Source organism: Alligator sinensis, unplaced genomic scaffold (assembly GCF_000455745.1).
Source record: "Alligator sinensis unplaced genomic scaffold, ASM45574v1 scaffold1283_1, whole genome shotgun sequence".
Classification (NCBI taxonomy): domain Eukaryota; kingdom Metazoa; phylum Chordata; order Crocodylia; family Alligatoridae; genus Alligator; species Alligator sinensis.
This window is the reverse complement of record NW_005842091.1, coordinates 2,269,212-2,282,628: the sequence shown is the minus strand read 5'-3', so window position 1 is coordinate 2,282,628 and position 13,417 is coordinate 2,269,212. Positions and strand designations below refer to the sequence as shown.

General features: G+C 53.9%; 2 protein-coding genes across 6 annotated transcripts in view; one reads left to right on the top strand and one right to left on the bottom strand.

Moving 5' to 3' along the window:
• Positions 1-13,417, top strand: part of SLC5A10 (solute carrier family 5 member 10) — a 68,736-nt gene that overhangs the window by 13,134 nt on the left and 42,185 nt on the right. For all 5 annotated transcript variants that reach the window (XM_025204631.1, XM_025204630.1, XM_006024053.2 and 2 more), the window contains exons 6-8: positions 5,940-6,045; positions 8,033-8,113; positions 12,256-12,461. In XM_025204631.1, coding sequence (XP_025060416.1) covers positions 5,940-6,045; positions 8,033-8,113; positions 12,256-12,461 — 393 coding nt within the window. The remainder of the gene's footprint in view (positions 1-5,939; positions 6,046-8,032; positions 8,114-12,255; positions 12,462-13,417) is intronic.
• FAM83G (family with sequence similarity 83 member G) overlaps positions 7,955-13,417 on the bottom strand; it is a 27,682-nt gene continuing 22,219 nt past the window's right edge. The window contains exons 6-7 of the mRNA XM_025204627.1: positions 12,576-12,973; positions 7,955-8,527 (exon numbers count right to left, since the gene is read on the bottom strand). Of these exons, the coding sequence (XP_025060412.1) occupies positions 8,476-8,527; positions 12,576-12,973 (450 nt within the window). The 3' untranslated portion in view covers positions 7,955-8,475. The remainder of the gene's footprint in view (positions 8,528-12,575; positions 12,974-13,417) is intronic.

Sequence of the window (13,417 nt, the reverse complement as noted above, 5' to 3'; positions counted from 1 at the left end):
CCACCCTGGTTTGCTCTATGGGATTCCTCTGATATTCCTGTAAGATTTCTATGATATTGCTCTACCTTTTACCCTGTTTCTGCCCTACCCCTGTCATCAATAAAGTTCTCCTTTGTGACCGGTGTGGAGACTTATTGAGGGGTGGGACTAAATTATGCCAAGGAGGCCCCTGAGGTCTGTGGACTAAGGGAGGCTTCCTAATCAGCCCCTGACTTGGGGAAGTGCCCCAAGTGCTTGTATTGGGTCTAGCACCCATTGGACAATCAGGCCTGTGTTTTCCAAGGTGCACAGAGCCAGAAGTGAGTCCAGAGCCTTGGATGGTGGCAGCGGGAACCCCAGGCTAGCGGGTGTGCTCCGGGGAAGGGGTCGGCCGGACGGGAGGCACCCTAAGGGAGGCACTCGGAGCCTGGAAGGTGGTCGGGCGCAGGGAGGTGGGCGGCTCAACGCAGGAGCGCCCCCTACTGGCCCGCCACAAGGAGATCATCGAGTCCGACCCCCTGCCCTGGGCAGGAAAGAGCGCTGGGGTCGGATGAGTTGAAGGCTGCTAACAAATCCCTCCTTCAGCCTTCTCTTCTGTAGATAAAATAAGCCCAGTTCCCTCAGCCTCTCCTCACAAGTCATGTGCCCCAGCCCCTGAACCATTTTCATTGTCCTCCACTGGACTCTCTCCAATTTGTCTACATCCTTTCTGTAGTCCCTCCATATCTGTCTGGCTGATGTTTTCCTGTAGCCCTTGGTCCCTCGCACCTCGTCTGTGCAGTGTCCAGGAGAGAACTCCTTGCTGCTCTTAGGAAGCTGGTGGAAGAAGCAGAGCGAGAGATGCCGTAGGCTCTGTACCTGTATAACTTCCCTCACTGCACCTGTTATGGATCCCAAGGAGAATTGTCTATAGCTGCTAAACCTCTTCAATCCGGCAGTGGAGTGGGATCTTCAGAAGGACTGGCTTGCCGTTCTCAGTCCTGGCACATCTTGGTCCATGTGGGGGCTGTGCAATATGGAGTCTCTCTCCAAGTTGTCCCAGCTGTCCTCTCTTCTGGGGCCATCTCGCCCATCATAATGGAGCAGGTTGCCGCATATTGAGGCTAGGTTTCCCTTGGGCATGGATCACACACCTGCTGTGCACAGCTCCAAGCAGCTGTTGTCCTGCTACTTATTCCTGGTTTTGAAGGGCAGAAGGGAACTGGTGTGATCATCTCGCCTCACCTTCTGAACATCCCCAGCCTGAGAACCCCAAAGATTATGAACTTTGCACCTTAATTGCATTGGCTGGATTTTTCCTGCCTTGCAAAGATCACAGCCACATGCCCCAAATACTTGCCTATTCTTCTGGTGTTTTTCTGTTCACCTGGGCTCAGTGCTTGAAACCGAGAGACACTCCCTACATGGCCCACCCTGTGCCTTTTCTCTGCTAAAGTGACAGCTTCTTTGCTTTGCTGAATTTCCCCAGTCTCTGAGTCACGCAGAATCCAGAAACCGGATTCATCGGGGAGATTACACTGGCATCTAGCCCTATTCAGGGTGGATTTGGATGCTATAGCTGTTGTGATGAGCTGGGATGAATATTTGTGTGTAGAGAGGCAGAGCTGCCCCAAGATAAACTGATTCAGTCTTGTGTCACCAAATCCCCATGGCTGGGGCCTTGAGAGGCAGCGTTGTGAAACCAGCAATGCACTCACCAGGGTGTTACCACCCCATGGTGGAAACATCACCCTGTCCCTTGCTAGGATTGCTCTGAAGCGCGAGGGTCGCTAGTTCTTCATTTTTTTTTTTTTTCCCTACGTGGTATCCTTGGAGTTGCCACGTTGGTCTCAAATCTCCATTCCCTTAAGCTAATTAACAGTGTTTCTTGCTCCTTCATCTTTCTAGAAAAGATAGCCCCTTGTTCCTCTTCAGCCTGCCACACGCTGGTTCATTCAAGTGGCCAGTTCCCGTCAGAGGTGTATGGAGGCTGCTTCACCATCCGGGGCTTGCTCTCTTGGCTTCTGCGTGAGCTTGGACTACAGTGCTGAAGGTGGACTTAGACCCTGCTATCCACGTAGTGTATCAGCATACAGCAGGGGCTCCAAATGAGCTGTCTCCGATGTGTTGCCCCCTTTAAAGGCGAGATGGGAGCTCTTAAAAAGACCCGTATACCCTGTACCAGGTGGGCAGCACATGTGAGCACGTCAAGAGCATCAGCTCTCTCTAACAAATTCCTCCATCTCACAGCTAATTCATCTATTGCTGCCCTGGCTTTGCCAGTGCCATAGGGCTAAAGCTGTGAAATTCAAACCCTGCAAAGGCCCTTTGTGTCTTTTGTGAGGTGTTGACGGCATCGGAGAAGAGCAGGTTTCTCAATGAGGTCACTCAGAGGCAGGGAATAGCAATCCTCCTGACAGCACCAATGGGCCTGACTTCAAAGGCTTTTGCCCTCCTTTTATGACTGAAATGACTTGCTTCACGAGTGGGTCATGCCTTTTAATTAGCTTGTTTTTGTATTAGGGACATCTTATGAACGAGTCAATCACATGCTCCTGCTTTTTTCTCTCCTCCACCCAAGCAAAATTAGCAGAAAGGCAGGCAGTGAGGCCATAGCTTCCTCCTAGAGAGGGATTAGGATCACTTGCACATAGCTGCAAAAAAAAAAAAGCATTAAGAAACCCAAGAGGAGCAATTTGGAAACAGGATCTTGGGAGCTGGGCTCTGCCAGATGGGCTGGGGTGTAGATGGGGGAGCACAGTGAGAGCTTGCTGGGTTGTTGGCCTGCAAAGTAATAAAGAACTGAAGTGGCATCAGGTGTCCTAAAGAACAAGGCTGCTCCTTTCATCCTCTTGGCCCGATGTTGCGATAGGATCACCGTTGGTGGAAGCTGTTGCCCCGCTGAGGAGCTGGGAGCAGATGGTGGTAGAGGACAGAGCCTGTCCCATCAGTGCTGTGGGCTGGAGCAAAGCTGTCACTTGAGTTGTGTTCCCAGAGGAGGGAGGCCTGTATTGTGGATGCTACCAGCATGGCTGCTACTGCACGGCCTTCCTTGCGTGCAATTTCCGCAGGGCACCCGAGGTCTAAATGAACTGGGGGGTCCTGGACTGGTCCAGCCAGAGCTGAGGAAAATGAGGAACCTTAATGGAAACATGAGTGAAAACATCCACTTTGAACAGGCCATCTTCACCTGGTGGGAACTTTCCAATGGAAAGGTTGGCTTGGGGTCATCAAGTGGTCATTCGTTACACTCGGGAGTGTTGTGCAATTAGGGGCAAATCCCAGTCCCAGTTCTGGGACCTGGAGGGTCTTGGCACTGTGCTCTCCCTTGGACTGGCAGAGGTATGGGGTGGTAGTGGAGCCATGGCCTTTATCTGGAGTGCCATGGTCCAGATCTTGCCGCCAGTTACATGGGCACCATCCTGGGATTGAATGTTGATGCCCCACTCTGAGCAAACCATGATGTGGGCCAGCGGCGTGCTGGCATCACGCCCTGCCCAGCTCAGTATGAACCTGGTATGCTCCCTTCATCTTTATTGTACTGGGAGCACAAGAACACCTTGGGGCCCTGCCTGGCTCAGCACAGATGGCGTAATGCTGGGACCAGCTCTTTGGAAGACAGGAGGCAGATCTCGCTGCTCAGCAGTAGTTCTCAACCTTTTGTTGGACTCAAGACAGCCTCCATTACACTCAAGGCAGCCCTTGATAAATGCCAGCTCTTTGCTTTTGCTCATTTTTTGATGACAGAAAAATAACTGAGCAGTTCTGTTGCAAAGAACTCAGAAAGGGCTGAATGTTTGGGATGCTCTGGATTCCTGTTGGAAATCTCTGGGTTCATCTCCTAAATCATGTGTAGGTGTTTGCACACCTCGCTATGCTAATAGTGTGGCAGCCTTGAAAGGATCTCAGAGTCCCAGCGCCACTGAGGAACACTTAAAAGGTTTATCAGTTTTCTGTTTGTTCTCAGGCCGCAGGGAAAGTAGACCAGTTCCCATTAGAGCTTCACAGAGGGCTGGGTGGTGATCACCTCCATTGCCTCCCTGGTACCAAACCTGTGCCAGACTGATCCAGAAGTAGGTCACCCATATTCCTCCAGGGCCGAATGTGGAGTGAGCTGCCACGGGGTAAGGGTGCTTTCATCCTCCCAACGCTACTACCAGGTGACAGTTCCCACGTGACTACGCTTGATGCTTTGTTTGGGGGAAGCGTTCCAGCGAGGTGAAGGGAAGATGATGTCAAGTGGAGCTGATTGGTTGGGCGGTATCGAGCCTGGGCAGCTGCGGGCAGAGAGGAAGCATCAGCACTTGGAGGTGAAGGCCGGTGGAACCCGCTCCCCTTGCCATCACTGGCCTAGCTCGCATCTCCATCGCCCAGACCAAGCCAGGTGTGACCGTGTAGGAAGATGCCGAACTCTGGGGTGTCCTCGTGCTGAGCTCCTGGGGTGGGTGATAGAGCCAGCGTGTGGGGTGTTAGTTACTCTACTTAGTGCTTTCCTCCCATCTCAGCACTTCGGGAGGGCAGGGAGCCAACATTTGTTGCCCTTGCTTTCCTGTTGTCAACCTTGGGCAGAGCAGTCCTCTGGAAGCCAAGAGCAGAGACGGGTGTAGGTCCCAGCTATCCTGACTCCTGGTACTGTGCTCTAACCGTTGTCTCGCAGGCCCTGGGTGGCTGGGAAAAGGTCTCTCCCTCTTAACCATCTCCTGCCATCCAGGCTGTCAGGGGGGTCTTCCCATGGCATCTCTGGCTGACTTGAGGCCTGATTCCCTGTGCGGTTGGCACAGAGGTATATGAACTACCCCTCCCTCTTCCCTTCTGACTGTGGATACATCCCCACTGCAGTGAGAGCAGCTCATTAGACCCACCCCAGCCCATGTTCATCCCAGCTCAGGCACTGAGAGCAGTGTATTTGCTTTGACACAGTGCTCTCTGTGGCATGCACAGCTAGGTAAGTCCTCAGGCAGGGAGCTGAGCTGTGCCATGGCTAGCCTGCTACCTGGGCAGGCTGGTTTGAAGGAACCACATTTCCATGAGCTGCAGTTACAGCAGTGCTCAGGCAATGCTCATGTGGATCCCATCTGCCTGAGATCCCCTCCCACCTCCATGCACTCTCCCGCACACGTGAGGTTTCCAGCTCATGGCCTGCTGCCCCGACACGGACAGCCCGGAGCTCAGAAGCGTTTGGCAGCACCTGGCAAGGAGTGGCATCTTGGCAGCCCTTTCAAAGGTGATGTGGGTGCCAAAAGAACAAATCTAGTCAAGTAACAGGCAGAGTGCCGCCAGCACCCACCCCTTTCTACATTACTGCATTGCTCACGTGTGCCTTGGGGGCTGGGGCGGCGTGGAAAGATGGCAAGCGGGTGTGCTGAGCTGGTAAAACAGAGGCCCAGCTGCGTCTTCGTGCTCAGGACGGCCCTGCGCTGCCCTTTGGCTTTTTTCTTAGGTGTTGGGTGAGCTGTTGTTCTGCTCCCAGAGCTCTGGGTCTGTGCAAGGGCATGACATGTCCGCAGCTCAGCGTGACTGGAAATCAATGACTTCCACCCCATCTGCTGTGCCAAGTGCCCCCCCTCCTTGAAGCACCAGCTGATGGGACCTGTTGAACTTAGGCCCTGCTCTGTAGGTCCTTCACCCCTCTCTTAGGACAGCAAGAAACATTTGGGTTAGCAGCCCTGAGTTTTCTTCCTGCTTATCCCCCCTCAGGGTCCAGCATGGTGAATGGCCATTAGAGCTCCCTTCTCCTAGTCCTCTGACGGGATGAACATCAGCCGTGCTATCAGCTGGCATCTTTGGCTTATTGCAGGCACATCAGGTGCACTGCAGCACAGGGAAGAAGTTGCCATGCTCATATTTGCTCTGGTTTGGCTGTTCCCCACTACCCCTATTCATAGGATAAAGGGAAGTACAGCCTCTAGCCCTGTCCCCATGCACTGCCCAGCACCCTCATAGAGCCTCATTCAGACACTTCTCTGTTTTGTTTCATGCAGACTGACCTGTACTCTGGGGCCCTGTTTGTGCAAGTCTGCCTGGGCTGGAACCTCTACCTTTCCACCGTCCTGATGCTGGTGGTCACGGCTCTCTACACCATTGCAGGTGCGTTGCTCGGTGGCTGGGGGAGAGAGGGAAGGCTGGTGCAGAGCAGAAAGTGAGCTGCATTTTGGCCCCCTTGTATCTTGTGGTCATACTTATGAACCTGGTCAACTGGAGTGCTTGTGTGAAGACCGCACGATGGGGCTCTTAACTTCTGGCAGCTCATTCTCTCTCCAGTGTGTGCTTTAATGTCCCTCTCCCATAGAATCATAGAAAATGAGGGCTGGAAGGGACCTCAGGAGGTCATCTAGTCCAACCCCCTGCTCAAAGCAGGACCAGCCCCAGTTATACATGTGCATCCCCATGTGCGCACAAAACCATCATGGTTTTGGTTCGTAACAGGGTCTCGCAGCTTATCCCAGGGACCTCAGCTAACACACTTCCCCATCAACTGCCCTGTTTATGATAGTCCTTAATGATCTTTGTCTGCAGAGCTCTTCACCAATGTTAACCAGTTCATCCTCAGAAACTCATCTCAGCAAGATCAGGAATAAGTTGAATTATTTGTTTTGTTGATGGAGCCACTACAGTTGTTTTTCCGATGATTCATGGAGTGTGGAGGTGTTGGGTTCAGACCTGGGATTAGGGTTTGTATCTTCCTTGTTCTCAGTCCCATGCTTGGACCCTTTGTCGGCCTCTCAGTTATTGCCATCAGTGGCATATTCCCTTCTTCGTCAGCTCCCATGGGTGCACCCAGTGCACGGTTTGGCCTGGGACCGTCCCCCGCCAGTCAGACCGATGCGCCCTTTTGGTACCTCCAAGCTGTGGTGGATTCTGTGACTCTAGTCTCAAGCAAATCACTTGCATTTTTTCCCCTGCCTACAAAGCACATGGTGGTGCCGGGAATTTTACGTAGGGTTCAGGGACTGGGTGCGGCCCCTGACTCATGGAACCATGAGAACATTTCTAAAAAACCAGGTCATCAAATCGGATGTTGCCGATTGTCTGAAACCCAGAAGGACCTGGCTGTGAGTCACTTGCCCGGGTTGCAGTCGGTTCATATGTTGAACCATTTTCTTTATGGCTCAGCTCCTTTTTAAGCCCTTGTTTTCCATGAGCTGAATAACTCTGCTGTCACAAGGTGAGCTGTCTTGCATCAACAACAAGGATGAAGAAGGACTGGTTGGCAAAGAGGGGATGAAAGGGCTGAATTGACAAGGGCTCAACTCAATTATGTGACTAATAGGGGCCCTGTTGAATGGGTAAGGTTGGGGTGGGTATAAGCTTCAGGGAGGGTGAGGAATTGCCCAAGGAAGCCCGAGGGGGAGAGACGGGACAATGGGGTGATGTTAATTAGAGGAAGGAAATAAATGGCTTGGTAACATAAGCATTTGGGCTGGAAGAGGGTGAGCAAGGGGATGTGGGAGGAGCCCATCTGCTGGAATATCTTAAAATGGCGCAAAGAAAGAAGGGCTTAACGTGGAGTCTTAGGGTTGAAAAGGACCTTGAGATCATCGAATCCAACCACAAGCCCAGCAAAAAGCTCCTGCTTTGCTGGCTGAAGGGAAGCAGCCAGGCTCTCTCTGAAGCACGTGACTCTACTGTGCCCCTGCGAGTCTCTCCTCCTGCCTTCTGACCCCGTGTACTGAAGGCTGGAGACCTCTGCCCGGTGCTGATGACTGGGCTTGGTGCTGCCCCTGCCTTGTGCATGGAAGTCCAGTGACCTTGTGCCCTGCGCTCTGGGCCCAGCCAGGCCGCCACCTTGAATCATGGCTTCTCTGGTTCCTCGAAGTCATTCCCCTCCCCGTTCACCTCATACCTGTGGTCCCCTAGCTGCATGGAAGTGAACGGAGCTGGTCCTCCTGTTTTCCTTCAGTAAAGGTCTTTCCAGGCCCTGTCCTCATTGGGAAGCCCGTGGCGGGCTGCAGGGCAATAACCCACAGACACATCTCCATAAGAACCATTAGCTTTATTGTGCAGTTACCGCAAACCCCATCCCTGGCCCAATCCTGACCGAGACCCTGACGCTGTGCCTGGTTCTCTCGCGCAGGTGGCCTGGCGGCTGTCATCTACACCGATGCGCTGCAGACTCTCATCATGGTCATTGGCGCGGTCACCTTGGCTGTGAAAGGTAAGGCCCCGGGGTAGCTCAGACGGCCCCCGGCATCCCCTTTTCACTGATATAAATTAAAATCCCCCATGGGCTGTGATGGTGCCTAGGCTTCTTGCCAGCCCTCTGCGTAGGGGTGCAGTCCATCCCTAGTGACCTTCCTGTTCGTTCATCCATACCACCAGCCCTCCAGAGTATCCCTGTAGTCTGGGTAGTAGGGAAACCTGGAGTCAGATGTTGCTCCAGGGAATTCCCAGCTGTTGCCCGTTCGGTGTTGGCTGGGGGGACCTGAGCCAGGGAGCAGCTTCCTTGAGGCACACGCACGCAGCCACGGCCGAGGCAGAAGCATCATCGTTCCACGAGGCTGCCCTCATTTCATTTCGTTAAGTATGCTGGTCTCTGTCAGGCCTTAATGGCTTTAGCCTCACGACATCCCTGTGAGGTAGGGAAGTGTCATTGTTCTCCCGGCACAGAGGTGACCGAGGCCTGGAACACGCCGTTCTCACCCAAGCGCCCAACTCCGAGGTCAGGCCCCTTCGTCACTGACCTGGCGGCCAACGTGCTGGGCACCCACCGCATGCAGCAGAGCTTGCTGAGGCACCCAAGCTTGAAAGAGGTTTGACCCAAGTGCCTTGCACAGGGTTTCTCAAGGAGGAAGAGGAGCCAGATCTGCTGCCGCAGCAGTGCTTTGTACATGCGGCACCCATTGCTGGCTGGCCAGTCTCCCACGCAGCATATGTACACAGATAACACGTAAGGCCAGCAATAGGAGAGGCCTTCGTGTTACCAAATGGGGAAGGAATATTCCCAACAGGTAGGGAATAGGAATAAAGCACCCAAGCCAGAATTGAGCCAAGCAAAAGGAGGCAGGCCTGCCTCTGCTGTTAGAAGTGGCTGAGGATGCACCCCTGATGGAGAAGTCAGAGCTGGGGGTGCCCCTGTATTGCTCAGTGGCAACAAAGGAGGCTCTTCAAGGCTAATGGCCACTAGCGGGATCATGGAGGAGGAACAGCAGGAAGGCCTGTGTAAAGCTAATACTCATCTAAGGCAACCCCTGCATGTACTGTAGCTCTTTGCTTCTCTCTAGCGACTAGATCATGCCAGGGGGGTGAGTCCAGGGCTACTGCCATGGGAGAGGTGCCTGCTCTTTGTTCTGAAGCTAGAGGTTCAGTCCCATTGGGACGTGACACAAATGCTCCACACCGGGATCCTTTGTCTCAGGAGAGGCTGAGGATCTGGTGCACCTCTTTGGGCTATGGACCTGATTTGCTTACCCTCACAGCCACCTCTGCCATGACGCACTATGTAAGAGCCATAGCAGTCCAGGAGGAGACAGCCAGGGCTCGGCTCTGGGATTGCTCTCGGCAGCGCCAGTGCTGGCTCACGTGTGCCAGGCCTGCTCAGCCCCTCGGCACTGGCTGGGATGGAGCTTGCCTCTGCCCGCAGGTGAGAACAAACGTGCTGTCGTGCCCACGCCCTTGTTGTGGCTCGGTTACCATGGCACGTTGGGATCATTTAGCACTTTTGGCATTTGCCACCCTGACATGCACCTGGGGGCACTTGCTAGCATGGGTGGGGGAGCCAGGGGCCAAGGACTCCACAGCCTCCTTACCTGCAGCTGTTCTTCTTACCCAGCCTGCCCCTGGTTGCAAAGGCAGGTGTCAGCACTTGCAAAACCATGCCCTTGGATCCCCTGCAGGCCCCAATAACCTAAATACATCTATGTGCTACCTCTCATGATTCAGCATTCGCTAGCTGCCCCTCCACTATTAGAGTGCTCAACACCTGTGCGAACCCAGGGATCAGGTGTGCCTCTACCAGCCGTGCAGGGAAGGTGGCCAGTGCTCCTGGCATGGGTTCAGGGTGAGATTGCAAATCCAGGTTCTGTCTGAAATAAGATGAGCCTGTTTTCAGAGTGGCACATTGCAGCTGCATGTGAGATGGCTGAAGTCCCCATCCCTGAACACGTCCCCCTGGGATGACATTGGACAGATGATGATCATTGATCACAAAGCTGGAAGTTGGTTACATGGTGGGGGGACTGAAAGGGAAGGGGTCCAGGGAGGCCTCTGGGGAAGAATCATGCTTATTTGGGGGGTGAGATCTTACAAAAGAGACAGTAATGAGGCCCCAGATGGAGGTCAGGACTCTGGTCTCCCTATCCCTGCTTTGGGGAATTTGCCTTGGTCTCTTGCAAAGAAAGACGCCACTGGCAAACTTCAACTTTGCCTTTTGAGCACCCCACAGCTCTAGGGTCTTCACATCTGAGGTTTGGTGCAGGTCCACCTCACAGGGTGAAGCCCATTCAAAGATCCCCATGCCGCAGGAGACCCTAGGGAGTGCAGAGGAGAAGGCCTGTGCTCATGGCTGTCATGTTACCTGAGGGTGACGCTCTCAGTAACTGAGAGCACCAGGCCGGGAACTCGTAGAGCCCAGGCTGAGTGCTCTTCTGAGCCAAAGTGTCAGCACCCTGGAGCTGCGTACTTACCTGGGCAGCCCCAGCAGATGCCAGGCCCTTCATCTCACTCTCAAGATCAGCTGTGGGCCAGAGGATCACATGCTGGTAACCAGTTCACTTGGCACTGGGATTTTTGGGGCTACCTGGGGCTGTCTGCTACTCCATGCATTTTGGATGGACACTTAAGAACAGTGCCCAAGTAGACACCATCCCAGTGATGGCCAGTCTCACAGAGGGGACTCCTTAGATGGCACAGGAGGGGCTCCAGACAAAAGAGGGGAAATGCCTGTGCAGCACTTGCCCAGCAGCCAAAGACCCGAGGTCACACCAAAGCTCCCAGACTTGGAGCAGAGCTGGGGCCAGCTCCAGGCCCAGCTCTGATTCTTGCTGAGCAGCAGAACCAAGGAGCAGAGGAAAAGCCTGAGAGGCAAAGCCCAGGGGCTTCCCCACCCCACCCAGCGCATTCATGTGGATTCAACCCACAGCACACCCGGCTGTGCTGGAACCCGCCCTTCTTGCATGTCTGGGCTTGGGCTTGGCCCAGCCCTTGATAACGGGGTTGCTTCCTTCACCCAGCCCACTCTTCCCCTCCACTCTGGCACCCTCCTCCCCTCTGGTAATGGCTCATGGTGAGTATGTGGTGCCAACACCCCTGCCATGCCCAGGCTGAAAGCTGCCAGGCCAGGCAGCCACGTGTGCAGATCAGCTATGCAGAAAAGGTTGGGGGAGACAGAGGGGCAGGTGACCAGTATTTTCTTCCCTTCCTCTGGAAACCAGGTGTGTTGCCTTCCCAGAGGATCTGGGGCCAGATTCTCCTCCCAGTTACACTAGCCAAACTCCCCAGCTTTTAATGGAGCTGCACTGGTGCAACTGCAAGCAGCATCCAGTGTCCATCCTGCCCTTTCCTTTCCAGCACAAAGAAGAGACCTGAGCCTGGGTACCTGGCAGCATCACATGCAGTGCCACAGGGCAGTACAGTGTACAGCTCTTAGCAGCTGTAAAGCTGCAAGGTAGCTGCCACAGCAGGTCTCACTGTGGGAGAGGTGTGGAGCAGGTGGGCAGCAATGGGAACAGAGTGCTTGAGCGTGCTTTCCTGTTTATACGGCCAGGCTGACTTGGTCTTGCCTGCCTGTGGCACGTAATGAGCTGTAGGGCTTGCAACATTTTCACGGGCCTGATGCCACTTCCCATAAAGCCTGAGGATGTGGGTTGTTATTGCGCTTGTTTGCAGCTGCCCAACTATAGTGATGGGGCCCAGGAAAGACGTTCTGCCCCAGAGCCAGCAGCATCTCAGCCTGTCACAGGTCACGCCAGCTCCCTCCATCACCTGCCCCTTATGCTTCCTCAGGGCTGCCCCAACTCCCCGAGGACCTTTGTGCTTTAATATAAGCAATGCTTTTTACAGTACAGAAGCAGAAAAGGGGTCATTCCCAGGAGCCCCTGGGACATGGGGTACATCCTGAGAGATAGCAGCAGTCTAATAGGACCAGCTGTGCAAAGTGGTCCTGGAAGAGCTTCTCTTTTAAATAAGAATATGGTGCAATCTGACAAGAGGGCGTTGTACTGGTTCTGCCCTCTCAGGGAAGCAGAGCAGGGAGGGAGGGCATGTTCTCAAGGGGCCATTCGTGATGGTTTTCAGCTGATCTTCTCAGTAACCGCATTTCAGTTTGCCCTTATCAGCCTCCCTCCTTTTGTTCCCTTCCAGCGTTCGGTGAGATCGGGGGGTACCAGAACCTAGAAGAAGCTTATCTAAAGGCAGTCCCAGCCAAGATCATCCCCAACACCACATGCCACCTGCCCAGAGCTGATGCCATGCACCTCTTCCGAGATCCGGTCTCTGGGGATCTGCCCTGGACCGGCATGACGTTTGGGCTGTCTGTCTTGGCCACATGGTACTGGTGCACTGACCAGGTAAATGGAAACAGGTTCCCCTCCCCCATGTAACGCGGCACCCCTCTGCAGGCTGTGCCCCCAGTGCCAGGTTTTGAAATACTTGCATTAGATGGTCCACTCAATGATACCTACTTGTCCTTGTGGCTCCTAGTCCCTTCGGGCTTCCGCTTGGGGTCAGTGGCAGCCCATGGGCCTCCCCCTGCCCTGTTCTTGAGGTGCTTGGTCTGCGACAGTTTGGATAAGGGGATGCCAAGGGGAGTCCTCACTTCATTCTCCGTCCTCTGGCATCCTGGGAGCAAGGGCAGGGTTTTGCTGGTGCCTCTGGGGTGGCTTTGTGAGAGGAGGTTGTTGCTGGAGCTGAAGCGTTTGCTTTGCCAGTACAGCCGGTTGCCTGGGGCTGCAGTGGTCTTTTCAAACTCAGGTCCTTTGCTGGCTCCTGGAGTTTTCTCCTGTCTCGTCGAGGGGATGCTCTCCTTCCCCTGTCCTGTGCACGCAGGGTTTCTGGATCTGTAGGGGAAGAGGTGTGGTCCCTGTTTGAGAGGAGGGTGGGGTGCACAGAGAGACAACAGCATTGGTGTGATCGCAGTCAGCTGTACATATACACTCCCTGAAGTTCCTCTGCATTAGTAGTGCTCAACGTTTTCAGTTTCAAGGCACCCCCTTCTTAGACTTATCCCCCTCCTCCCGAATAATGCCAGCTCTCAGCTTTCACTCCTTTCTTGACTATTGAAAAATAATAGAACAATTCATTCTGGGAAGACCCTGGTAGGTCATAATGTTTCTGGCACTCTAGATTCCTATGTGAAATCTCTGGCTCACATGTAGGTGATATTTTGTGGTGCTGTTAAAAGGATCTCATGGCACCCCTGAGTACTGTGGCACCTGGGTTGAGAATCACTGCGCTATAGATTCATAGATGTTAGGGTCAGAAGAGACCTCAATAGATCATCGAGTCTGACCCCCTGCATAGGCAG